This window comes from Gorilla gorilla, chromosome 7 (genome assembly GCF_029281585.2).
Source record: "Gorilla gorilla gorilla isolate KB3781 chromosome 7, NHGRI_mGorGor1-v2.1_pri, whole genome shotgun sequence".
NCBI lineage: Eukaryota > Metazoa > Chordata > Mammalia > Primates > Hominidae > Gorilla > Gorilla gorilla.
Genome location: NC_073231.2, coordinates 148,652,343 through 148,679,677, shown reverse-complemented (window position 1 = coordinate 148,679,677; position 27,335 = coordinate 148,652,343). Strand labels below are relative to the sequence as shown.

The following is a 27,335-nucleotide window of genomic DNA, read 5'->3' as shown; positions in this document are numbered from 1 at the left end:
TCTATGAAGTGCTTCCTCACTGTGAGGCCAGGACAGGGATGCCCTCCGCCCATTGGCTAGAGGACAGGACAGGGATGCCCTCCGCCCATTGGCTAGAGGACAGGACAGGGATGCCCTCTGCCCATTGGCTAGAGGACAGGACAGGGATGCCCTCCGCCCATTGGCTAGAGGACAGGACAGGGATGCCCTCCGCCCATTGGCTAGAGGACAGGACAGGGATGCCCTCCGCCCATTGGCTAGAGGACAGGACAGGGATGCCCTCCGCCCATTGGCTAGAGGACAGGACAGGGATGCCCTCTGCCCATTGGCTAGAGGACAGGACAGGGATGCCCTCCGCCCATTGGCTAGAGGACAGGACAGGGATGCCCTCCGCCCATTGGCTAGAGGCTGCCATGAGGTGAATGCAGGTTTCCAGCTACCGAACTGGGCATGAAGAGAACAAAGTCCTGAAAATCTCTAGAGACTCAGTGTGGCTGGCATGTGCCCACAGCAATTCTGGGGCCTGGGTCTAATGCCCCTCCAGCCCCTGCCCCCAGCACTGGCTAGAGAGAGGCAAGGCTGAGAGAAAGGGAAGGATGGAAGGAGGGAAAAAGGGAGGGGTGGAGGGAAAGAAAGAGGGAGGAAAAGGGGTAGGGGTGGAGAGACGGAAAGAGAGAGAGAAAGAGGGAGGGGTGGAGGGAGGGGTGAAGGGAAGGAAAGAAAAATGAGTGGTTGGAGGGGTGAAGGGAGGGAATAGGGAGGGGGTGGAGGAAGGGAAGGCGGAAGGAGGGCAGAGAAAACTGGAGGGTGGGAAGGAGGGAAGGGTGGATGGAGGGAAGGAGGGAGGGGTGGAGAGAAAACTGGAGGGTGGGAAAGAGAGAGGGGTGGAGGGAGGGCTGGAGGGAGGGAAGGGCTTTCAGAGGGAGAGAGCGGGAGCAGGACTCATCCACTGGTTCACTCAGAGGTCTAGGGCTCCTAACCGGGGTCCCAGGTCCCTTCCTGGAGGCGGGATCGAGCTCCTCCGGGCTGGCAGGTTCCTTGCTGGGCTGTAGCTCCTGCGGGGCCTCACCCGTGCCCCTGTTCCTTCACCTGCCCTGCTCATCCCTGAGTCCCCTCTCAGCCACCCTAGGGAGTTGAGTCTAATGCCAGGCTGGGGAGGCCCCATTAATTATGGCCCTGAGAGAAAGCCTGGGCTGTATTTGGAGAACACCTAGCTTATAAAAGACTCGGACTCGGCTTGTAAAATGCCTGATTAGCTTAAAGAGGAATGGCCCAAGCCTTCCCCCAGGCAGAGGAAGCCAGGGCAGCTGGCAGTAGGGCAGCTGGCAGTTGGCGGCAAGGCTTCATTCCAACGCCCACCCCCAGCCCAGCCCAGGGCAGCCCCTGCCCTCAGCTCTTCCCTCGGAGCCTTCCCTGAGAGCCCAGAAGGATGGCCCCTCTCCCACACGCCCACCTTGTGGGGGCTGCAGAATCTTGGCTCCTAAAAGGCCTTTTGAGAAATCATTGAGTTGAGCATTTCTCAGAGCCTTCTGCTGAAGGAAAAACAGCTTTCACTCCCAAGAATATAGACGACAGTTTGAGAACTGTGCACAGGGTAAAATCCAGCTGATGCCCATACTGAGTTTCTGGGATTCACTATGCCCTGGTGTGCCATCTACACAAGCTAGTCCTCTCTCAAGATCCCGCCTCTCTGTGCTTGTACTTCAAAATGCAGCCCAGCCCGTCTGGCCTTCTCCAGGAAGGGGCGGCTGGCCCTGCACAGCCAGACTGCAAACTGCCACCCCACTGGTGTCATCTGGCTGTGATGATTTATGCTAATGTGTGTCCCACCACACACACACTCAGACTCATACACTCGCGCACACACACACTCACACACCCTCTCACACTGACGCTTACACTGTTTCTCACACACACACTTATGCACACACTCACACATATTCTCACAGTCACACTGTCACACACACATACATTCAGTCTCACATACTCACATCCTTATACTAACACACACTCATACACTCACTGACACACTTTCACACTCATATTCAATCTCACATACACATGAACTCATTTCACACTCATACACTCACGCTATACTAACACACACACATTCTCACACTCACTCTTACACTTATACACACACTCACATTCACTCATACACATACACATGCACCACACTCGCATCCTCACACTCACACACTCACATTCATACACTATGCTCACACACACAGACTCATTCACACATTCACATTCTCACACGCATACACTGACACTCACACTTTCACACACATACACTCACTGCACACACTTTCACACATTCACTTACATACACTCATACACAGTCACTCATACACTGACACTAACACACTCAACTCTCACGCACTTACACTCATACACACACACTCATACACTGTCATTCACACACATATTCGTGCACACACTTATACACACACATAGCGTCACACACAGTCTTACACAGTCTCACTCACACTCATTCACTCACATACAGTTATACACATGCACTCACACTCACACATACACTATACTAACACACACACCCACACACCTTACACTCACACTCACACACACTCATACACTTTTTGTCATTCGCACACTCATACACTCACACATCCCCATACACTCACACACGCTCAAGCTCATACACTAACACACTCTCACTCACACACACTCACATTCATTCACATACTTATACACATGCACTCACACTATACTAACACACACTCACATTCACACACATTCTCACACACTCACACTCATACACTCACTGTCATTCACACTCATACACACACACATGCTCATACACTAACTCACACAGTCTCACACTCTCATACACTCACACTCTCACAGTCTTACACTCACACACAGCCTCACATACAGTCACACTCACACATGCACCCATCCGCCCCAGCCCCTGTCCTGCCTCTGCAGCGGAAGGGGCCCAGCCTTGTGCAGATTGGTTAGTACTCAGGGCAGGTGGAGCCCAGCACTGGGGATCTCTCCCCAGCCCATTGCTGCTGCTGCAACCCTGCCTCTTCTTCGCTTTCACAGACTCAGAGCCCTGTGGCACTAGGATGGGGGGAGGAAGGGCACATCACAGTCTGTGCCATCCACGGTGGCACTGGCAGCTCACCATGCCTTTCTTCCTGGGGCAGGGCCCTGCAGGGAAGCTGGAGAAATGCTCCCTGCCTCAAAGTACCCATAAGGGGCCTCCTGGCAGGTGTGTGTGGAGCCCCCTCCCCCTCCCTCAGAGGCTGTGTCAGGGCCTGCAACGCCCAGCCGTCCTGTTACACCACGGGTCTCGGTTCCTTCCACCGGCCCTGACCCTCAACCCCACCAAGGGGTGGATGAGGAAACCTTCCCAGGCCTGCACTGAGGACTGAGGTTGTGTCTGCAAAGGTGCCCGCCCCATAGTCCAGTCCGTGTCCCACGGCAGCTTTGCAGCTCACACGCTGCCATGACCCACGGCCAGGAAGCCGCTAAGCCCAGAGGTGACCTGGAGTGAGCGGAGCAAGAGGAGCTGAAAGGAAATGATCCTTCCTTTCCACTGGGGGTCAAGGCAATGGGAGCCCACATGCCATGTGTGTCCCCAGATATGTAAGTTTTCAAAGGAGCTAAAAAACAGTTAAAATAAAATACTGTTGACAAATATACCATCAATGCCACAGGGAAAGCCTGGTGTTCATTCAAATTCCAGACTCCTTGGCCTTCATGCTGGGAGATGGCTGCAGAGAGAGGCAGTCCCAGCCCTGGAACTTGCCTGCCCCCACCCCGCATCCTGCATGGCCCCCACCTGGGCATCCAGCCCCACCTTCCAGCCTTGGGGTGGGTGCCCAGCAGCTTGGCCTAGCTTCCAAGGGTGGATGGAGAAGAGGGTCCTTGGGCTCTTGGGTCTGTGCAGAGGTCGGGAATGGGATTCAGGCCCTCAGGGGCACCTCTAGGGCACAGGTCCAGACAGACAGAGGGGATACAGAGTGCTCCAGACAAGGCAATCTTGCTGATGGGGCAGCAGGGGAGAAGTGTGTTCAGGGTACAAGGGAAGGCCTGGGAAAGGCTGAAGGTGAGTGTAAGTGTCTCATGCAAGGGGTAGAGAGGACTGGAGCCAATCCCAGTGGGGAGGGCAGACAGGGTGAGGAGGGGGAGGTGGAAGGAGACCAGAAGGGGAGCCATCCTGAGGCAGGGAGACATTGGGGGTTGGAGGAGAGACTCCCAGAGGATTTGAGCCTGTGAGCTGCTGCCCCTCAGCCTCCAGAACCCCAGAGAGACCCTGAGGATAGAAATGGGGCCAGCCCCACTGTAAACAGGCCATGTCCCGTGACCCTAGAATATCCCTGTCACCCCACAGTCCCCCAGGCCTGGACCGGGGTTGGATGGGTAGTGAGTCAGACATGGCCAGGCTGCCCTGTGCACCCTGGCTCTGCCACTGGCCCAAGCTAAGCCTACCCTAGACAGGCAACACCACCCCAAGGAGCCTGCCAGGAATGCACCATTCCAGGCCCCGCCCAGGCCTCCACAGCCAGCATTTCGACTGGATCCTAGGTGATTTGTGTGCACACTGAAGATTAAGAAGCACTGGCTCAAAGCTTCCAGCCTCCAGTGCCTCAGTTTCCCCATTAGAATGGGTTTGGTGACCCCTGCCTAGCCTGGTGCAAGGGAGAGTGCAGAGGGGAGGGGGCCATACATATTCAGAAGCACCGGGGATGAGGCTGTACATACTCAGAAGCAGCGGGGAGGGGGCTGCACTTACTCAGAAGCAGCGGGGAGGGGGCTGCACATACTCAGAAGCAGCGGGGAGGGGGCTGCACGTACTCAGAAGCAGCGGGGAGGGGGCTGCACGTACTCAGAAGCAGCAGGGAGGGGGCTGCACGTACTCAGAAGCGCGCTGGGCGGTGCCCTCAGGCTGCAGAGGTGGAGCCATGACCCTCTGAGAACACCCAGGACAGGGCCCAAGCTGCAGGGAGTAGGGACCCAGAGGCTCAGGACCAAGGGACAGCAGAGAGGGGGGCACAGGAGCCTTCTGAGAGTCCCGGAGGTGGGGCAGAGTGAGGCCTAGTGGCATGAGTCAGGCCGGCCCTGCTCTCCCCAGCGCACCTTCCGACTAAATTACCAGGTCTGGCTCAGTCGCCGGCCACCATATAAAGGCGCCTTTGCACTGTGGCTCCCAGTCCCTGGCGGAAAACCCCGCGATGAGACTTCTCCTGGTGCTGCTGCTTCTGGCTGCTGTGTGTGCTGCCCTGGGTAAGACGCTGGCCACACCAGGGGAGGGACAGGGGCAGGCGGCTCCTGGGCTGGGCACCCCGGGGCCGGGTGCTGGCAGGGCAGGCTTTGCCAAGGATCACCAGCCTGGACTGGGGGCTGCAGGGAGTTGGGGGAGGCCTCTTCCTATGGGCACAGCTTCTGGTGTCTTTGTGGCTTGTGTGGGGAAAGCCCCGATGCTGGTCCTGGGTTCCAGCCTGGGTTCCATCCCCCTTTTCCCAAGACAGAGGGGAATTCTTGGGATGCTGGACTCTCAGTGCTAAAAAAGAAAGTCCTAAGAAAACCAGGGCTAGTTGGTCACCGCCCTAGCCCCACTCTACCCTGACCTTGATGACCTGGCTTTGGGGCCTGAAAACGGGACAGGAGGCAGGGGTTGTGGGTGGGAGGGACAGAGCATGTGATTATCAGCTGAATAATTATCATCTAGCGATAATTAGCCCCATCAGCTTCTCCTGAGCGTGGGGTGAGGGTAGGGGGGAAGTGGGGAGGGCTGGAGACTTTGGAGAGCAGCCCCAGCTTGAGGAGGGGCCTGCAGCGGGAAGGCTGGAAAGACAGATGGAGGGGGCATCAGGAAAGGGCAGGAGTCAAGGTCAGGCTGCCCAAGCTGATCAGATCCCTCCAGCCCCTATACGGAAGGGCACAACCCTTCCATATATCAGGGCACAACCATGGGAGAGAAGCGGCCAAGGGTGCTGAGTCAGGACATGGGGACACTGGCCTGGGACACCTGTGCTCTCTGGGGCTTACTTTGCTTTTCTGGAAAGTTGGCCCATATGATGCTGACAGTCAGACAGCATCTGCTGGGAGCTGGTCACTGCTCCCAGGATCTAATGAGGGTGACCCCTTCATTCCCATCACAGCCCGAGGGCTTAGGGACTACCAGGATCCCTACGGAGAAGTGGCGGTAATGTAAGGTCCTTGTTCAGAGGAACCTAGGAGTGTTTCCTGGCCCCACCAGCACCAGGAACCCAGCTGTAGGCAGGGAGAGCAAGAATGGTCAGGGTCAGACCCCAAGAACATGGATATCAACTGCACAGGTGCGGAAGATGCCATCACCCCACGCAGCAGGCACTCGCTCTGAAGTCAGAGCAGGTGTGCTTTGCCCAGGGAACTGCTACAGGACACCCCCATCAAGACCACCCTACAGGAAGCCTACAGGGCACCCGTTACAGAAAACCCCTACAGAACATACCTAAAAGACACCCCTACAGAACACCCCCTAAACAACATCCCCTACAGAATGCCCCATAAAAGACACATCTACAGGACATTCCCTACAGAGCACCCCCTGCAGTACACCCTTGCAGGACCCCTGTACAGGGCACTGCTACGGGACACTCCCTACAGGACACCCTTACAGGAAACCCCTACAAGACACCCCTGCAGAACACCCCTAGAGGACACCCCTACAGAACATCTCTACAGGACGCCCCTACACAACACCCCCTACAGGAAACCCCTTCAGGACACCCCTACAGGACCCCCGTACAGGGGCACTGCTTCAGGACACTCCCTAGAGGACACCCCCTACAGGACACCCCTTACAGGAAACCCCCACAAACCCCCCTTACGGGAAACCCCTAAAGGACACCCCTAGAAAACACCTCCTACAGGACACCCCTACAGAACACCTCCTATAGGACCCCCCTACAGGATACTCCCTACAGGGCGCCCCTACAGAACACCTCCTATAGGATACTCCCTACAGGACACTCCCTACAGGACACTCTCTACAGGAAACCTCCTACAGGACACTCCCTACAGGATACTCCCTACAGGAAACCCTCTACAGGACATTCTCTACAGGATACTCCCTACAGGAAAACCCTACAAGATACTCCTACAGAAAACCTCTAAAGGACACTCCCTACAGGACACTCCCTACAGGAAACCCCCTGCAGGACACCCCCTATAGGACACCTGAACAGGACACCCCCTACAGGACACTCCCTACAAGACACTCTTACAGGAAACCTCTACAGGACACTCCCTACAGGCTCCCTACAGGAAACCCCTACAGGACCCGCCTTACAGGAAACCCCTACAAGACGCTCCTACAGGAAACCTCCACAGGACACTCCCTACAGAAAACCCCCTACAGGACACTCCCTACAGGACACCCCTACAGGACACCCCTACTGGACACCCCTATAGGACACTGTACAGGACACCCCCTACAGGACACTCCCTACAGGAAACCCCTACAAGACACTCCTACAGGAAACCTCTACAGGACACTCCGTACAGGAAACCCCCTACGGGACAGTCCCTACAGGACACCCCCTACAGGACACCCCTACAGGACAGTCCCTATAGGATACCTGTACAGGATATCCCCTACAGGACACTCCCTACAGGACACTCTGCAGGACGCCCCTACAAAACACTCCCTACAGGACACCCTTACAGGACACTCCCTACAAGACACCCCCTACAGGACACCCCTACAAGACACCCCCTACACGACACCCCTACAGGACACTCCCTACAAGACATTCCCTACAGGACACTCGTACAGGACACCACCTACAGGACACCCCTACAGGACACCACCTACAGGATACCCCCTATAGGTACAAAAGGCTCAAAGATGCCTTTCCAGGCAGCACAGCCTCCACAACCAGGATGTGGTGTTTCTGGCTTCTCCACCCACTGTCATGCCCTGTCACAGCTCCTGGGGCCTCACACCCTGAACAATCTGGCCTTCCCTCTTCCTTGCTGCACCTTCTGTCCAAATGTCTCTCCTCCAACTACAAATAGAAATCCACCCACCCATGTCCCTACAGGGCCACCCACTCCAGGAAGCCTTCCCAGATCTCCCTGCCCTCTATTAAAACTGTGTTCCCTCTTGGCCAAGTGTCTTCCCAGGGCATCCATTGTACCTTGCCCTTCTTCCATAGGTCCCCATGACTGTACATCTCAGCCTTGTCCATGGAGCCCGTGGACCCAGTCCTCAATGTCGTTGGAAGCTGGGGCAACCACACAGCACACAGGTGCCAGCCAGGAACACAGCCCACCCATGTTCCTCCCACTTGCAGCCTGGACCAGGGCCTGGCTGCAGACCCCTACATGGCTGGGGTATGGGCATCACCAGCAGGCTTCAGGCAGATAGCCCTCTCAACAGCCCTTAAGCACCTTCTGTATGTGAAGTCCCCAGAGCCACACCTGCCCTAGGAAAGGCAACCCAGCTGCCTCTGGCTTCCCTGCCTGGAGCTTCCTGCAATCCTTTTCCAGTAAAGAAGGGTGGGGCAGGGGCCAATGTTTTGTGCATTTCATCATTTCATCCTCCCAAAAGACCACAGCATGGGCTGTTATTACTCCCATTTGGTAGGTGAGGACACTTTGATTCAGACAGAAGATGGGGACAGTAAGAAGTATAACACAGGTCACCTTGAAGTTACCCCTCCTTGTATGCGTCATGCTGCCCTATCCCTTCTCTCCACCATTTGCCACTCTACCCATGCATCCTTCCATCCACCCACTCGCCCATCCACCCATCCACCCAACCACCCTTCCATCCATCCATCCAACCATCCACGCACCCACCCATCCATCCACCCACTCACCCATCTACCCACCCACCCATCCACCCACCTGTAGGGATCAGCCCCACAGGGTTGGTGGGTCTCTCCCCATGTGCGGCAACGAGAGACTGTAGAAATAAAGACACAAGACAAAGAGATGAAAGAAAAGACAGCTGGGCCCGGGGGACCGCTACCACCAATGCACGGAGACCGGTAGTGGCCCCGAATTTCTGGCTGCACTGTTATTTATTGGATACAAAGCAAAAGGGGCAGGGTAAAGAGTGTGAGTCATCTCCAATGATAGGTAAGGTCATGTGGGTCACGTGTCCACTGGACGGGGGCCCTTCCCTGCCTGGCAGCCGAGGCAGAGAGGGAGAGGAGACAGAGAGAAAGACAGCTTATGCCATTATTTCTGTGTATCAGAGACTTTTAGTACTTTCACTAATTGACTACTGCTATCTAGAAGGCAGAGCCAGGTGTACAGGATGGAACATGAAGGTGGACTAGGGGCATGACCACTGAAGCATAGCATCACAGGGAGACGGTTAGGCCTCCGGATAACTGCGGGCCGGTCTGACTAATGTCAGGCCCTCCACAAGAGGTCGAGGAGCAGAGTCTTCTCTAAACTCCCCTGGGGAAAGGGAGCCTCCCTTTCCAAGTCTGCTAAGTAGCAGGTGTTTTTCCTTGACACTTTTCGCTACCGCTAGACCACGGTCCGCCTGGCAATGAGCGTCTTCCCAGACACTGGCATCACTGCTAGACCAAGGAGCCCTTCTGGTGGCCCTGTCTGGGCATAACAGAAGGCTCGCACTCTTGTCTTCTGGTCACTCCTCACTATGTCCCCTCAGCTCCTATTTCTGTATTGCCTGGTTTTTCCTAGGCCATGATTATAGAGCGAGGATCACCCATTTACCATTCCATCCATCCACCTACCCATCCACCCACCCATCCAGCCACACATACACCCACCCATACACTCTTCCACTCATCCACACACTCATCCACCCACTCATCCACCCATCCACCTACCCATCCACCCACCCATCCACCCACCCATCCACCCACTCATCCACCCACTTCCAGCCATCCACCCTTCCATCCACCCACCCACCCAGCCTTCCACCCATCCACCCACACATCCAGCCTTCCATCCATCCATCCCTCCACCCACCCACCCATCCAGCCACCTAACAACCCACCCCTTCGTCCATCCATCTTTCTCCTGATTTAGCTGATGTGGCTCCACTACATTCTGTAGCATCCCCAGTCCTCTACCCAGTGGCAGTTTCAGAGGGCAGGGAGGCAGATGTGTGCATGAGTTTACAGGTGCTAGGGAAGCCGTGGGAAGAAAAGTGGCTGGGAAGACCCTTCATGAGACCTGGGGCAGCCTACACCTGCCCCACACGTATCCCTCCCTCATGCTGACAGCCTGACATTCACACACACAGGACAAGAAGGGACAGAGGGAGTGGTCACCACCACGAAGTCCCTAGCCCTTTGGCCCATCCCAGGGGACCCAGAGGCTCCCCTGGAGGGAGGGCGGAGGAGGTGGCTCAGAGGGGCAAAGCTGAGTGGGCTGGGAGCCTGGTGCTCGGCCCCAGCCCCAGGCTCAGACTGACGGGCCTGTGTTTCCTCCCCCAGCTCAGGCCCTGCACTGCCACGTGTGCTGCGGCCACGAGCACTGCAAGTCCCTGGTGGAGTGTGCCCCGACTGACAAATACTGTGTGATCACACGGGCCAGTGAGTACCCGGGCCAGGCCCGCCCGCCCAGCCCTGCCCCACTGGGCACCTCCCCACCTGGGTGCCCCTGCCTTGCCCTGGTCCAGACCCCAGGACACCACTGCCCTCCCAAGAGGATCCTGCAGCATCCACACCCTGCAGGCTGTCAGTGGCAGTGGCTAATGCACCTACGTTCATCATCGCATCTTTCTGCGAGTGTTAGAGGAAGCCCCGCAGCTCCCCAGCAGTATTGCCAAAATAGGGCCAAGAAGGGGCTTTACAGTTTAAACCAAAGGGTGCCCGTTTAAAATTGCAGGAGAGAGCAGGTGGCGTGTATGCGGAAGCCTGGAAAACGCAACCCTCCTGGGAGGTGCCCTCATGTCCCTCTCTGCCAGCCTCTGCCCTGGGTGCCTCTAGCTGAGCCTGGAGCTCTGCCCTCCTGACGACACACCCTTTCTTTCCTCTGGCCTCCTGTGGACCCTTCTTCATTTAGGTCTGGTTCTTCTGAGCTGCAGGCTGAGCGGGGTCCCAGAGCTCACATGTAGGGCAGTGGCAGTGACAGGCAGGGTCGGCATTCAAAGGCTGGAGGAGCCTGGGGGTCATATCTGAATCCTGAGGACCTGAGGAGGGTGGGAGGGAGGAGGCTCTCTGCAGAGGCAGTGGGGACCCTGAGAGTGTGAAGCCTGAGAAAGGGCAGTGGGGCCGGAGACAGGGGGGACCCTGATCTGAGGAAGGTCCTGCCCCTGAGAAGGAAAGAGGCCGGGGATATGGTTGGAGGGGGCAGACTGATGGGCTCACACCCAGGACGGCCACATGTGCCCTGTGAGACCCTGGAGGCAGAGTCACCCCTGAGCCTCAGTGTCCATGTCTGGGAAGGGGATGAGGGATCTCTCCTGGTGGGTCTCTGTCACCATTGGGATCAGTCTGTGGGGGCCTCTAGCCCCCATAAATCACAGCAGTTGTGGTTCTCGCGCAGCTCTCCCGGACTCCCTGTTCTGTGCAGGGGCAGGGGTGTTAGGGCAGCCTCCCTGTGTGGTCCTGGGGACCCATCCTCTGGGCCGGTTTTCTACAAATCCCAATGACCACAAAGTCCCCTCCAGCTTGGACTCAGAGCCACCCCATTTTATGGGGAGACACAGCGTCCCTCCCAGCGTGCCAAGGTGCCTGGCCCTGCCCAGAGACACCAGCTGTTGCTCTCAAGGGCTAGGGGATGCTCCCTCCCCACTCTGGCCACACCTGACGCAGGGGGTGGCATGGCGAGAAGCTGCTCTTGCCTCCATCCCCCAACAGCTGCCCGTCGAGAGCCTAATGTGGGCCCCCCCCCCCGCAGTGGGCACTGGGCAGGAATAGGGAAGCCCGAAGCCCTGCCCCGTGGAGGGCCTGCTGGGGGTGGTCAGAAAACAACCCCCAAGCCACAGGCAAAGCCAGCTAGAGAGGGGCCAGGGGCACTCTCCTCCCCGGGCGCCCCTCGCTGGAAGCCTCGGCGCTCCTCCCATACCCCCAGGGCTGCTGTCCCTACCCTGCCCCTCTTCCAGCTGGCCCCTCACTGTGCCTGCTTCTGTCTGTCCATCTGTCTGTCTGGCCAGGCAGCGTTTCCTGAGAGAGATCCCCAGGGCCCATCCTCCAGGGGCCTCAGAGGTTACAGCCAAGCCTGACATGGGGTAATGGGGTGGCAGAACTGACAGATAGGGTGGGTAGCCGGGAGGACAGCGTGGACAGAAGGCGTCCTGAGCATGCACCAGGGGCCGAAAGCCTCTGGCAGGCGCACATCCAGGCATGGGTGGGCAGAGGAAATCTACCAGGTGTCCTTGTACCCACCGGCAGTGACTTCAGCCAGTGACTCCAGGCCCTCGATCTGCCGGAGTCACTCCATGTGGGTGGAGGGGCAGGGGCTGCCTGGCCCCCTGAGGGTTTGGGGGCAAAGGGGGAAGGGCCCCTGGGTTCAACACCAACGGGTGCCACTACCAACCCCGCAGAGCGCCAGGCCTCGAGTGGTTCTGTCTGACTTCTACTTGCTCCCTAGCAGGCCAGCTGAATGTCCCCATTTCACAAGCGAGGAAGCAAGAGCTTATGGCCCACGCTCTGACATGGCCTCACTCTCCCTGGAGCCCAGGGCCTTCTCTCTCCAAACCATCTGGCCAATGACTGGTGCCTGGGCCCGTCCCAGGTCTCCCCAGGGATTACTCAGAGACGGGGCCAGCTAATGCTGCCTCTACTCCATTTTACCCATAAAAGCGCAGCTCCTTACTTAAGAACGGAGTGTGGGTTCACTAACCATGGGACTTATGCAAACAACTGCACACTGGGCAAGAGGTAAGGGGTCCCTCCGTGATGCTCTCTTCGATCCAGGAGCAGCTTCCTATCATCCAGACCTGGCAGCAGCTCTGTCTCTCTGCTTTACCAGGGCCGGGAAAGGGCTGGACAGAACGTGGCGCTAAACCCTGCTACTAGCTACACGCAGCTATGACTGCTGTGTGTTCGGCCTCGGCCGTGCAGCGCTGCTGCCCTGAACACTCGCCAGGAATTCATTCCTTTCACCGACAACAGTGGCGATGAGGAAACAGAGGCATAGACCTAGCGAGCATCTTGAGACAGAAGCCCTCATCCCCACACCCAGCTTTCAACAAGAGGACCCTTGGGTCAGGGTCACAGCTTCCAGAATGTTCTGAGCAGTGCAGGTTCAGCGAAGCAGCTCCCCTTTACCCAAGGCTGCTGGGCTCTGAGTGGCCCCCACGGCGCGGGTGCAGAAGCTGGGGGAGTCTCACACAGACAGCAGTGCTGCCTGAGGCCGCAAGCCCGCTCCTTCTCACCTGCTCCCAGGGGCCCCTGGCCGACCCTGCCTCCCTTTCCCTACGGGACATGAGCTTCTGCAGCTGAGCAGCCTGCCCCGTCCTCATCCCCCGCCATTTCCCGACTTGGTCGAGCGTGGGACCTGGGCTTTTCCTCTGCTCCCTGAAACTCTGCAATGAGACTGGGGAGGGAGGAGCCACTCAATTGCTCCTGGCCCCAGATGTCATGGAGGAGCCTGGTCTGAGGAGAGACAGGTCCCCTTATGCCAGAGGAAGGACCTGGCCCGCAGCAGAAGGTCTCTCTGAAACCCACTCCTCCAAGCCGCCACCCCAAGCTCCGCAGGCAGGGGCCTCCCCAGGGTCTCCCAGCACGCACAGGCTGTGCCTGTGGTGCCGATTGATGGGTCCCAGGCTTCGGGCCTTCCCGGGGCCGGGCAGCTGGCACACAACACAGGATACCCACAGAGCCTCCTCCTCTCTCCACAGCCAGCCCCGGTGGCATCCTGGTCATGAAGTCCTGCTCCCCGACGTGCCCCAACAACACTGTGTCCTCCGACAGCCGCGCCCTCTCTGTGTCCTGCTGCCAGGGTAGCCAGTGCAACCGCAGTGCAGCCGCAGGCCTGGTGGGCAGCCCCGGGACCCTGTGGGCCAGCATCGCAGCCAGCCAGCTGTGGGCCCTGCTGCAGGCAGCCCGCTGAGGCCCTGCGCCTGGAGCTCTCAGCGTGGGTCCCCTCAGCCTGACCAGCTCCCACACACCCCACCCGGGGCAGCAGGGTCCTAGTCTCAGCTGCCATGCCCCCCTCCCTCCTTTGCCCAGGCCACACCCAGCACCCCACCCCGGGCCCTGGAGAGAGAGGAAGGACCCCACCCCCTTGGGCTCCTGCCCTGGTGAGGGAGCTCTACCCCCACCCCAGGGAATTGCTGATGGGATGCCTCAGAGGGGACGCCTGCTTCAATACCTGCAGGACCCTTTGCTGGGGTCCTGGGACCCGTGGCCAGCTGCGAGTGGGAAGAGCCCCTCACTTCTCTCCAGCACCCTCTATCACTATTTCAGAGGCTAGGGGTTGAGGGACTGGAGCCGGGGATTTCTCCCCCTCTCCCATGCCCAGCCTGACAGAACTCCCGTGCATGTAGTCGTCAGACCCTTTGGGCCTCCTCTTCTGCCCACAGCGGCCCTGAAAGAAAGGACATGGCTCAGGGGTTCAGGCATTGCATCCCTTTGACTCTATCCTCTCCACCAGCCACCCAATTCTCAGCCACCCAATTCTCACCCCATCCCTCCTTTCCTCCCTTCCTCCCTCCCTCCATCCATCACAAACCTGCCCAGGGTATCCTTGCAGCAGATACCCCGAGGAGGGGCCTGTCCCCAGGGCTCTCACTGGGGGTTCAGTCTGTTGGTCAGTGTCCCCAGCCCAGGGACCCTTGCCAGCCCCATCCAGGTGAACACCGGCCTTTTAAATGGTCCCCTGGCTGCGCACTGTCGGGGTGGGGCAAGTCACCTTGGGACTGAGTGTCAGGCACTGGAATTGGGGGGTGGTCTCCATTCTCACTATGTGGGGGGATCGTCCTGGCTCTCCAGGCAGTGACACCTGCCAGCCCACCCCAGAATAAAGCAGCGAGCTCTGCCTGTCCTCATTCTCAGAGATGCCGGGTCCAAGGGGTATTTCTTGTCCCTAGTCAACTGCGCCCTGGAAAAAGGGAAGGACCCCTGCAATTAGAGGTGGGCAAGGGGCGCTTTACAGAGGAGAGCGTGGAATTCTTGGTGTCGAGGTTCGGGTGTGGGAGAAATGCTCGTGCCTTATTACCTGGGAATCCTGAGTCCACACTGAGCCCTGCTTGACCTTCAAGGCAGAAACACATGCAGTCAGTCCCAGGTGGACGGGTTACCCGGGGTCCTCTGGGAAGCCCTTCTGAGCCTTGCTGTCCCTTGTCTATGCCGCCCCACCACAGGCCCACATCCTGTGTCCTTGGTCCTCAGCCCTGCAGGGTGCCCCCACACCTCCGCAGCCCTACGTCTCTGGTAGGGGCACGGGACTGCTTCGACCACCCTGGACAGGCCTCTGAGGGCCACGTCTCCTCCCGGGGCTATTCCAGGGTGGCAAGGCCAGAGCCACCCCCTGCCCAGGGCTTGGCTATAGGGACAGACGCAGGGCCCTTCCTCAGGAAGCCAGCCAGGTCCTGGCGCCCACAGTGCTCTCAGGGTTTCTCTGCTTCTGTGGCCTGGAGGGGCCCTTCCCTGGCCTAGAGGCCTCCTCCATCCAGGTCTTGAGTCCTTGCCCTGCTGTTCTGCCCTTTCAAGCTTGGAAGCCAGGAAGAGATGTCCTTTCCCTTCCTTGACTCCTTTATCCCTGGCCTCCCTCCCCCAGGTGATGGGCACAAACTTCCAGGCCAGATGAATGACGGTGGGCCTCCTGCCTGGCAGAGCTGGTTCCCATGGCCCAGGCGCCTAAGCCAGGAGCCATCGTGCTGGCTGGGAGCCTCCCTAGGCAGGTGTTTGCCTCCTTTCTGGGAATCTGAGCAGGCAGGTGTGCAGGCCAGATGCCCAGCCTCCCCTGCGGCCCTCGGCCTCAACCTTCCGCACCTGCCAGGCCTCCAGGCAGTGAGCCAGGCAGGATGTTCCCACAGCCGCCCTGGCCCGGAGCTGCTGCCTGCCGCTGGACTCCTGCTCCAGAAGGAAGAAGGCCTCCCAGCAGCGCCCTCGGCCTGCCCAGTGCTTCCTCTCAGCCTCCCGGGGCCGCTGCCCCCACCCAGCCTGCCGCTGGTCTCCCGAGCCCGTGCCCGTGCTAAAGAAGCACTCTGCAGGGAGCGCTGTGCTCCCAAGCACCCAGGAGCAGGGAGCTCGGGTCAGCGGGAGAAGCTCCAGAGGCTCCTGCTGCCTCAGCGGGCTTCTCCCCCGTTATCGCACCTTGAGCTGTCTGGAAGCCAGTAGAGGGCCGAGTGGGTTGAAGGGACCTGAGTGAAACCCCTGGGAGCCAGGCTGTCAGGATTCCCACGGGCTCCCCAGCACAGCTTTCCGCAGGCCCCAGCCTGCTGGGCTCTAGGGATCCACGGGGAGGTTGGTGTGGGGTCAGGTGCTCTCAGCCATCCTGAGAGTAAAGTTGGAGTTTTCTTTTCTCAAGGAAGGTGGGAATCCTGACTCCTGCCTGAGGAGCTTTCCCAGGCAGGCTGACTCAGGAGGGGCTCACCCTTCAGGGTAGGCCCCACCCTTGCAAGTCCCAACAGAAACTGCATCTGATGCCACCCAGCAGCCCACAGCCTCTGCCTGCAGAAGCCTCTGTGTCCAGAAGCCAGGCATGGCAAGGAGGCTGTTTCCGCACGAAGCTGACCACAGCTCCTCGCCACAGGGGAAGAGCTGGGGCACAGGGAGCCCCACTCCTGGGTTGGTGAGTGCTCAGCTGCACCCCTGGGCCCTCCAGCTTCCACATCACTAAGTCAGCAGCTCTGGAGGGCACCTCCTGCACACCAGGCATCATGGCTCTCAGATGCCACAGTGACAGACTGTCCCTGCCCTTGAGTGGGCAGGTAAGAGTGGGCACAGCAGGCAAAGTGACAAGCTCATGTGGGCTGCAGCGCCTGGCCAAGGTGTGAGGGAGGCAGGAGGGTAGGAGGGACAGGCCTGGGGGGCCTTGGCTGGGACCCTCTGGAAGGTGCCAGTGTCTCTGACAATGAGGTCAATGTGCAAAGACCCGGAGGTAGGACAGGGCTTGATGGCCTGAGAGGAGACGCGGGCACCGAGACAGAAGGGGGTACCCAGCCCCCCGAGATGGACAGAGCACACAGACCGCCCAGTCAGGGCCCAGAGGCAGGACAGGGAGGCTGAGAGTGTGGGAGAGCACTGAGGGGGTCCAGGGGAGGGACTGCATCCAACCCAAGTGCAGGGTAAGGAGTGAGGACTGCAGGGCGGGGCGGTGCAGGCAGAGGCAGGCACAGCCCCCAGACAGGAGGAGGCAGGGCCAGATTGGGGCCAAGGGAGAGGCAGAGGGAGGGTGGAGATGTAGGCCACTGGGGGCCCTTGCATGGCCTCTGTGGGTTTGAGGAGGAGCAGTTTGGGGGAGAGGTGGGGCTGAATGGGTTGGAATGAGTTACCCCTGAAATGCCCGAGGGAGGTCTGGGTCCAGGGAGGAGAGGCCACCAGGCTCAGCAGGGCTCAGGCTGAGATGTGCGGGACAGTGGAACCTAGAGCCAGCATTGTGGTTAGACCCTGCTGTCAGCAGTGCCAGCTCTGAAATGAAGGTGGGTGGGGCTTTCTCAGGTCCCTTCAGTGCCGACCTGGCTCCTTGTGACCTGGGCTGCCCGTCAGAGTTGCTCCTCTGTCCCGGGCACAGCTGCATGGGCTCAGGGGCTCCTGGGCCTCCATGCTCCTTCCATTCGGCATCTCCTGCTCCCTAAGGACCCACCCGCTTCCCTTCTTATGTAACACCCTCTTGATCCCTTAAGCCCCTGGGGTCCTGGTGAGTTCCCTGGCAGGGCCCAGCATGGGCCTCTCTTCCCTCCCCTGGAGGCCTGGCCCAGTATCCAGTGAGGACTGCAGCAACACGCACACTCCTGCAGGGACAGCCCACCCCAGGCCCTGCCCAGGACCCAACATCCAAGTGGGGTCCTCAGGGCCCCCAAGCTGAGCAGGGAGCAGCCATGCTGGGACGCTCCAGCCTCAAAGCTCAGCAGTCACCTGATCCCAGGAGGAGCAAAGACAAGCCTCCTCCACCCAAGTCATGTGGTGACAACTCACATGGCCCTGTGGAGGTGCTGGTGCCAGCAACAGACTGAAGACAGGGCATGCAGTGCATGGAAGATAGTTCTTTCATTCCTAAGGGCTAGGATCCATGATGTCCCCCCAAGTTATCCTGTAACCTTTAAAAAGCATGTGTCTATGGTCTGGGTGTTGCCAGCCCCAAAGCTGCTATGATCTACTGCAGACCCAAGGGTCTCGGAACCCTTGCCAGGGTGGACTCCTTGGCCTTTGAGAATTACTGTTTTGTCAGGGGCAGGTGTGGGTGAATAGAAAAGGAAGAGCGGGGAGAGAGACAGAGAGACATCATTCTAACTAACTCCTAGAGGACACATAAGTGGTATAAGGGCAGTGCCCACTGGTGGGAACACTGAGTTGGGGACAGGCCCTGGAGGGACAAAGCCACTGCAGACCACCAAGTAACCCTTGCCTGAGGAGCGCGGAAGGCTGGTCCGAGGTCTTGCTAAGACTTCCCGTGAGGGAGCTGGTCTGCACTGACTCATGGTGGGGAGTCCTTTGGTGGGACAGGAACTCCCACAGGGCAAGGGAGGACCACAGGCAGAGTAAGAAGAAGAATGCCTGTCCTGAGGACAGGAGAGCAGGAGTGAAACAGCCCACCTATCAGGAGACCCTCTGGAAGGATGCATTCAATATCTTGGAGATTTTCCTTACGACTAAGGGAAAGGTCACACTGCGCCATCAGCACTAAATTCATCCCATATCTCCCAAGGTGGTCAAAATGTCTGACTCACTTGCCCAGAGGGGGCAGGATGGATGGAGGTTGAATGAATGGATCGCTGAATGGAGGATGGATGGATGGAGCATGGATGGATGAGTGGGTGAATGGATGAATGGAGGATGGATACAGGATGGATGGATGGAGAATGAATGGATGAGTGAATGGATCAATGGAGGATGAATGATGGCTGGATGGATGATGGATGGATGAGTAGATGGATGGATGAATGATAAATGGATGGAGGACAGATGGGTGAGTGGGTGGATGGATGGAGGATGGATGATGGGTGAATGGAAGATGGATAGATGAGTAGATGGATGGATGGAAGATGGAGAACGGATGGATGAAGTATAGATGGAAGGAGGATGGATGGATGGAAGGTGAACGGATGAGTGGATGGATGGATGGATGATGGATGGGTAGATGAGAGGATGGATGGATGGGTGGACAAATGGTAGATTTTTTTATTATTATTATACTTTAAGTTTTAGGGTACATGTGCACAACGTGCAGGTTTGTTACATATGTATACATGTGCCATGTTGGTGTGCTGCACCCATTAACTCATCATTTAGCATTAGGTATATCTCCTAATGCTATCCCTCCCCCCTCCCCCCACCCCACAATAGTCCCCGGTGTGTGATGTTCCCCTTCCTGTGTCCATGTGTTCTCATTGTTCCATTCCCACCTATGAGTGAGAATATGTGGTGTTTGGTTTTTTGTCCTTGCGATAGTTTGCTGAGAATGATGTTTCCAGCTTCATCCATGTCCCTACGAAGGACAGGAACTCATCATTTTTTATGGCTGCATAGTATTCCATGGTGTATATGTCAAATGGTAGATTGATTGATGGATGACTGGATGGATGGAGGATGGATGATGAGTGGATGGAGAATGGATGGATGAGTAGATAGATGGATGGATGGATGATGAATGGATGGAGGACAGATGGGTGAGTGGGTGGATGGATGGAGGATGGATGATCAGTGAATGGAAGATGAATGGATGAGAAGATGGATGGATGGAGGCTGGATGGATGGAAGATGGAGGATGGATGGATGGAGGCTGGATGGATGGAGGATGGATGATGAGTGGATGGAGAATGGATGGATGAGTCGATGGATGGACAGATAAGTGAATGAATGGATGGGTAGACAGATGGTAGATTGGTTGCTGGATGAGGGATGAATAGATGGATGGAGAATAGACAGATGAGTGGATGGATAGATGGGTGGGTGGATGAGTGGAGAATGAGTGGGCAGATGGTAGATGGATGGACGGATGGATGGATGGAGGATAGAGGATGGATGAGCAGGTATGTATTGGGAGCAAATGAAGGCAGGGGAGCGGGGGAGGAAAGTGAGGTGGGCCCTGTGCTCACCAGCCTTGAACCTACCTCATGGAGCTAAGGGTTGGCAGCCACAAGTTCCAGGCCACAACAGGAAGTAGACTGAGCTGTGGCCTAGCAGAGGGGAGAACCCAGGAGTTCAGCATTAACACAAACCCTCTGACCTTCCCTAGAATGCTGGTGGGAGCATGTCCTAATGTGTGAAAATAACCCCCGTCCAGGGCACCTGATTCTCATCCAGGTTCCTTGGCTCTTGCAATTCTAGGGTTCTGTGTTCTGCAAGCCCATGCTAACAGCCTGCAGTCTTGGGACTCTGAGGTCCCCACAGTTGTTTGCACTATGGTTCCGTGGCTCCAGGGCTGCACTCCTCTGCAACCTCTCTCCCCCTACCACAGGATGGACACAGTTCACACCCTGAGGGATTCTCCCTCATTGCCCAGACTTTGGCACTGGGCACCCTTGACTAGCCCCCTGAATGCCAGCGCCTCACAGGGACCATGCCGGACCTAGGTGCTGAAATGGTGCCTCTCCCAAGGAAGGTGCCAGCCCCACCTGTGGGCACCACCAGCCAGGCCTGGGAACAGGTTTGTTTCTCTTGGGCCTTAGGAACCTAGAGCCCCAGTCCAGCCTTTGCTGGGAACAAGCTGTGCCCCAAGGTAGAAGGGTTTCTCCATCCACGAAACTGCTCCCTAGATTGCCCCCCTGGCAGTGCAGGAAAGAGAGACCTGGCAAGGATGAGGGGCCTGTGTGGAGGGGCAGAGCTGGCCTCCAGCCCCGGCCCCTGGCCCGGCCCGGCCCATGGACACTAGGTGTACCCTGGGAGGGGTGGCTGGTAGCCAGGGTCCCAGGGGGTGACCTAAGACTGGGGCAGGGCCAGGCTTGGCCCTGGGAAGCAGGTGAAAGAGACTTGGCCTGGGATTGTGGTGCCATGTGTAAAGGTGACTCCGGCACTAGAAAGAGGAGTGGGGAGGCCTGGGTGTGAGGGAAGGGCCCAGGCCCAGAGGCCCAGCCCAGCTGTGGCTCCCACTTGCTGGGTGATGCCAGGCAAGGCCGGGCCCTTGCTGTCCATCTGAGGCCTCATCTGTGCAGGTGAGGGGGCTGAGAGGATCAGGGCAGCCTCTAGAAAGACACCACACACTCAGCCGCTCAGCTCGGGGAAGCCACCTGCCCCTGCGGGGGAAAGAGACAGAAAAGGGGCCTGGCACCTGGGCCCCAATGCCCTTGCCCGACACCCACCTGCTTACCAGGTAATGGCCACACACCCTTCCCTGCTTAGACAGCTCCACCAAGGTTGGCCCTCCCTTGGCTTCTCAGCCCCAGATCCTCACCCTCCACATCGTCACACCCCTGCTGTGGGTCCCACAGAGGCAGCAATTGTCTGTTCCCACTCCCCACTGGTCTGCAGGCCCTGGGACCTGGGCCCTGTCTCTCTTCTCTCTTGGTCTCCGTTATATCCAAAGTGCCTTGCATATGGTTGGTCCTTATAAAATGTTGAAGAATGAATGAATGAATGAGTGAGTGAATGAATGAATGAATGGAGTGCCCCAAGGCAGACGGATGCATTTTGGAACCCCTGGGGTGTCGCTGGGATTCTGGCTTGCCCAGATAACAGCCTGAGGGTGAAGAAGCCCTTCCCTGTGCCCTGGGGCTTCCCAGCTCCTCCAGCCCAGGCAGCTCCTCCAGCCCGCTGCCCTGCCTTGTCCACCGGGCACCCACTCAGCCAGCTTCTCCAGCCCGCGGCCCCGCCTTGTCCATCGGGCACCCACTCAGCCAGCTCCTCCAGCCCGCAGCCCCGCCTTGTCCACCAGGCACCCACTCAGTCAGCTCCTCCAGGCCAGGGCCCTGCCTTGTCCACCGGGCACCTACTCAGCCAGCTCCTCCAGCCCGGGGCCCCGCCTTGTCCACCAGGCACCCATTCAGCCAGGACAGGGCCCAGGGATGGGCTGGTGGAAGCCTGGAGTACGGTGCTGTGCCGCCCTAAGCCAGGCGCTTCCCTCTCTGAGCCACCACACTCTTGTGTGTTCCTAGGGGCCCAGCACAAGGTAGAGGGGGCAGAAGGTGGGGGAAGGGGCATGAGCAAGGAACTTCTGCTCCAGACAGAAGCCTGGGCTTGTCCCCGTGCTGGGCTTGTCCCCGTGCCGGGTTTACTGGTTCAGGGAGCAGCGGGCAAGGCTAAGGGGGTGGGGCGGTGGTTTTCCCTGCCCCAGACCCCTTCGTCACCTCTCCCAGGTGTCATTTCTGCTGCCAATACCCTGATGGTACCAACCAGGCCCAGGGCCCCAGCTCCAGGGGCTGAGTGGGAGGGGTGGAGTGGGGGAGGGCCCAGGCTCTAGAGAACAGAGGAGGGAGGAGGGGGGAAAGGCTGGCGGTGATAGTGGGAAGTGCTTGAGACCCCACCAGATTCTGCCCCAGAATGTGCCTGGAGCTCTCTGGCCCTCACTTCCTCACCAGTGAACAAGCACTGGGCAGGGACTGACATGAGGGCCACAGTGTCTCCTCTCCACATTCCAACCCCTGGCTCTGAGGCTCTAGTCAGGTCACTGCCTACAAGAAACCCTCCCTGACTGCACTGTCCCCATAAGCTCAGCTGTCCAAGGGCTCCTGGCATCAGAAGCACCCACTTTCTCCTGAAAGTGAACTGTGTAGGGCTGCTGTTCATGCTTTTGCTAGGACCACCCGGCATGGGCAGCTCATCCTCGTGGGTAGCCCTGCCAGGTCAGAGGCCCTCATCCCACAGAACTGGAGCCCCACTCCGGCTCCCATGCCTGGCAGGGACGCAGCCACAGTGATGCCTGAGGTGTCCCACGGGGGTGAGCCAGGTGTGCAGGGCCCTCCTCCAGCCCCAGGTGTGGGGAGCACACTCCCCCATGGCCCCACACTCAGAACCCACTCTCAGGCCACCTGACATCCTGGACCCTCCAGCTCCACCAGACCGAGCAGGAATTCCAAACCTGTTTTTCCAGCAGCTCTCATGCCCCTGGCCACAGTGAGTCACCCTCCCCACCTGCCATGCCCACCGAGTCACCACCCTGTCACCAAGCCCTGAGCTCTGCTTCCCAAGGCCCCTGGAAGCACCTTCCCCCAAGCTGCCCATGCCTCTCACTGTGACCCATGGACACAGGGCCTTGGAGCTGGAGGAAACCTCCTCTCTCTGGGTGGGCGCATGGACCTTTGGGTCACCTGCCTTGGCAAGTGAGACTCCACACTTCCCCACCAAGCTCCAGCCAGGGCCAGGCACCAGATGCAAATGTGGGGCTGTCCCAGGGGGCTCCTGCCTGCACCCTGGTTTCTAAAGGCACCACCAGACAACCCCTCCTGTAGGTGGATCCTCCAGGCCCCGGCACTGTGTCAGGGAGAGCCCGGCCAGGGGCATTCTCAGGAGACATTTGCTGGGATCCCCGGCATCCGAGACGTGGGCCTCAGCAAGGGAGAGATGCCGGGAGGAAGGGCCAGAGGGTCTGTCTCAAGCCCAGGCCTGACTGGCCCCAGTACCCACGGTGCTCCCAAAAGCCTCAGCCCAGCCCAGGACCACCCTCCCCGGAACCAGCCCTGCCCTGCCCTGGGCCTGTTGTTGTCTGTTCATCAGCCGCGGCAGGAGGCTGGGCCCGGGGCTGACCTCCTTCTGTGCCCCTGCTCCCACTCACCTTCAGCCTAGCCAGGGCAGGGGCAAAGCAAGTCTGTGGGCCCCTCCACATCACTCAGGTGGGTGTTGCCCAGCACAGGCAAGCGGCAGAGCGCGCTGGGCTGAGCAGGTGGATGGGGGCCCCAAGAGGTGGGCTTCTGCACTAGGCAGTGGGTGCTCAGAGACCCCGTCTCCAGGGAAAGAAAGTCCCTCCTGTGAGTATAAAGAGGGTGAAGGCGGGGACTGGCCTCCACTCAACGGGCAGCAGACCAAGAACCTGCTTTGAGGCCCTGGGTGCTGGGGCCCAGCCCCAAAGAGTTCACGGTTTTGGGGAGACTGGAGCCGGGACACCTAGAGCAATAGTTACAAAGTGGCCGGGATGGCGCTGCCCCCAACGTAGCAGGAGGGGCCTGGAGAGTGGGGGAAGGAATCCCACGGGGAGGGCTTCTGGGGCCCTGGAGGGCGGGAGGCAGGGCTGGTGGAGACCAGGAGGGCTGAGTCTCTCCCTGCACAACGCAGGGTGGAGTTGCTGCCTCCACAGCCAGGGCCTTCCGCCCACAGGGCTCCCCAGGCAACTTCGAGGGCCGGGTCCTCAAGTCCTCACTCTGTCCAGTGCTCACCTCACTGCTGCCCCAGCTGCCCTCCCTGCCTCGGAGTGGCCTCTGCCTCTGCCTCACACACCCCATCAGCCCACAGCCACCCCGAGCCCTTGCAGCTCAAGGACCTTCTGCATCCCGGGCAGCAAACCTGAGCCCAGAGCCAGGAGAGTAGGACCAGCACCTGCTCTTCCTACCTCCCCTGCCCTGGGCACCCACGGGCACCCACAGGGCGCCGGGCACAGGCTGCAACTCTATTGAGGGAACTATGGGGGGAATGCAGAGACAAAGACACAGGATGGTGATGGGTGGTGGGGGGTGGGGGGCGGGGGTAGCGGGTGGCAGGTCAGAGACAAAGTGACCCCGGAACAGACAGCAGCGAGAGAACAAGACCCACAGAGACAGAGAAGTGAAAGTGGGAGAGATGGAGGCGCAGCAGCAGGAACAGCAGGGCCAGGAAGCCACTGGGCCCCGTTGCGGAGGGCAGACCTCTGCCTGGCGGGGGGCAGCAGGGGCAGTGCCCAGCGACAGCCAGGCTGGTGGGCGTGGGCCAGGCAGGGTGGGGCAGGTGCCCGTCTTGGGCTGACGCTTGCACAGAGCCCTGCGGAATGCCGCTGGCTGGCGGACTGCCCACCCCCGCCCAGCCCGTGCCTATAAGGCCTTGGCAATGCAGGGGCCCGCACTGCTCCCAGAGGACATCAGAGATGAGGACAGCATTGCTGCTCCTTGCAGCCCTGGCCGTGGCTACAGGGCCAGGTGAGGGGCTGGGCCAAGGGGACGGGCGGGTGGGCGGCTCTGGCCTGTGCGGTCACCAAATACTAGGAGCCTGGAGCTGACGACATCTAGGCACAGAGAACCCCGACGCTGTGGGTGCTAGACTCTTCAAATTTAAAACAACATGGAGCCCGAATCTTAACGAGTGTCAGATTTACAATGTTTCAGAATCTGAGGATCTTAGAACTGACTCCTGGAGTCACGGACCCTGAGAGAGTGGAGCAGGGGGTTGTCTTGAGACGCTTCTCACTGGGAGAGCGGCCATCTAGTCCCTGCCACCAGCCCCTCCTGGTCCCCAGGTCTCCCCCAGCACAGCCCAGGACAGCCCAAAGGCCACCAAGCCCTTCCTGTCATAGGCTCAGAGCAGCCAAGCTGGCTGCCCCTGGGGCCTTAGCTCAGTCAGGCCCTCAGAAACATAGCCATCTCCTCCAGGGACAGCCCCTGGGGTGGGGACAAGAGCCAGTGTCCTCTTGGCAGTCGCAGAGCTCCCTGAGACCTTGGAGGAAAGGCTTGCAACACACCCTAGACAGGGGCAGGGCAGGACACCTCTTCCAAGCCGGCCCAGGCTGGAACACATGTCCCCTGAGGCTGCACTCAGGGCACATGCCCTGCCAGGACCCAGAGCCGGGGGTTGGGGGCCTAGGGCAAGGGCAGCAGGGCCTCTGTCCAGGAGGGGTCTCTGCGGGTGGGGGAGCAGGCCCTGCTGAGTCACCGGGAGGCCTCTGTTGGGCCCGCTGAGCCCGACTCCCTCCCCGCCAGCCCTTACCCTGCGCTGCCACGTGTGCACCAGCTCCAGCAACTGCAAGCAGTCTGTGGTCTGCCCGGCCAGCTCTCGCTTCTGCAAGACCATGAACACAGGTGAGTAGCATCTGTCCAGGTGTCCCTGGGGCTGGGGGACATCCCTGGCTGTTGTGGGTGCTGGCTGGAAGGTTGTGGGGAGGTGGGGGGCAGAGGTGGCTGCCCGGCCTGACCACACTCACCTGTGCCCAGTGGAGCCTCTGAGGGGGAATCTGGTGAAGAAGGACTGTGCGGAGTCGTGCACACCCAGCTACACCCTGCAAGGCCAGGTCAGCAGCGGCACCAGCTACACCCAGTGCTGCCAGGAGGACCTGTGCAATGAGAAGCTGCACAACGCTGCACCCACCCGCACCGCCCTCGCCCACAGTGCCCTCAGCCTGGGGCTGGCCCTGAGCCTCCTGGCCGTCATCTTAGCCCCCAGCCTGTGACCTTCCCCCCAGGGAAGGCCCCTCATGCCTTTCCTTCCCTTTTTTTGGGGATTCCACACCTCTCTTCCCCAGCCGCAACGGGGATGCCAGGAGCCCCAGGCTGAGGGCTTCCCCGAAAGTCTGGGACCAGGTCCAGGTGGGCATGGAATGCTGATGACTTGGAGCAGGCCCCACAGACCCCACAGAGGATGAAGCCACCCCACAGAGGATGCAGCCCCCAGCTGCATGGAAGGTGGAGGACAGAAGCCCTGTGGATCCCCGGATTTCACACTCCTTCTGTTTTGTTGCCGTTTATTTTTGTACTCAAATCTCTACATGGAGATAAATGATTTAAACCAGTGTGGCTGTGTCTGTGCTATTCTGGGACAGAGGAGCTGAGGGGCAGATATCAGGCCACACAGGTACCCTGAGCCTCCAGCACATGTCCCCTAGGGCCAGTCGTGGGGTGATGCCTGAGGTGGCACCGTCCGTCCCCACCCTGGAAGGGGCAGGCTGCTCAGATGCCTCCCACCGCCCCAGAGGTGGAGGGCACTGCTGGGGTGAGGCCTGAGTAGGAGCACAGGGTAAGAGGGCTCGCAGGCCCCTCCCACACATAGCACCTAGGGGAGAAGGAACCCCTCAGCCTTTCACCCCGGGTCATGTCCCTGAGACCGGGGTTCAGGAGCCTCCAGAGAGGCCGGCTTGGGACACCCCAGGCCCAACCCCAGCTTTGGAGCCAAGTAGGCACTGACTACCTACAGCCATCGCCAAGGCAAGTCCAGCTGCCCAGGGAAAGTTCAGCCACCATCCAGGAAAAGTCCCATGGACCCTATCTATGGGAACCCAGCAGCCCCTTGGCCAGAACTCACCAGGGTGAAGCTAGACTGGGCGGGGAGCATGACGCAGGGAATATGGGTCAGATGAGGTCTCCCAGAAGCAGGGAGGGTTCCATGACCACTGCGTGGGTTCTGGCTGTATTTCGGTACGAGGTTGTGACGTGCAGTGAGATAAGGCCCCCAGCAGATGCCCCGCAAGGG

General features: G+C 59.2%; 1 protein-coding gene across 1 annotated transcript; it reads left to right on the top strand.

The window, feature by feature from the left end:
- Positions 1–24,972: 24,972 nt before the first annotated feature.
- Positions 24,973–26,659, top strand: LY6D (lymphocyte antigen 6 family member D). The gene is made up of 3 exons (XM_004047595.3): positions 24,973–25,075; positions 25,853–25,951; positions 26,084–26,659. The coding sequence occupies exons 1-3, from the start codon at positions 25,024–25,026 to the stop codon at positions 26,317–26,319; spliced, it is 387 nt and encodes a 128-aa protein (XP_004047643.1). The 5' UTR covers positions 24,973–25,023; the 3' UTR covers positions 26,320–26,659.
- The last annotated feature ends 676 nt before the right edge of the window (positions 26,660–27,335 follow it).

Bases quoted from the DNA above. Each gene is read 5' to 3' on its own strand.
- LY6D (XM_004047595.3), top strand. From the start codon at position 25,024: ATGAGGACAGCATTGCTGCTCCTTGCAGCCCTGGCCGTGGCTACAGGG. The intron at 25,076-25,852 runs GTGAGGGGCTGG...CCTCCCCGCCAG, and splicing joins GGCCGTGGCTACAGGGCCAG to CCCTTACCCTGCGCTGCCAC. The intron at 25,952-26,083 runs GTGAGTAGCATC...ACCTGTGCCCAG, and splicing joins CTGCAAGACCATGAACACAG to TGGAGCCTCTGAGGGGGAAT.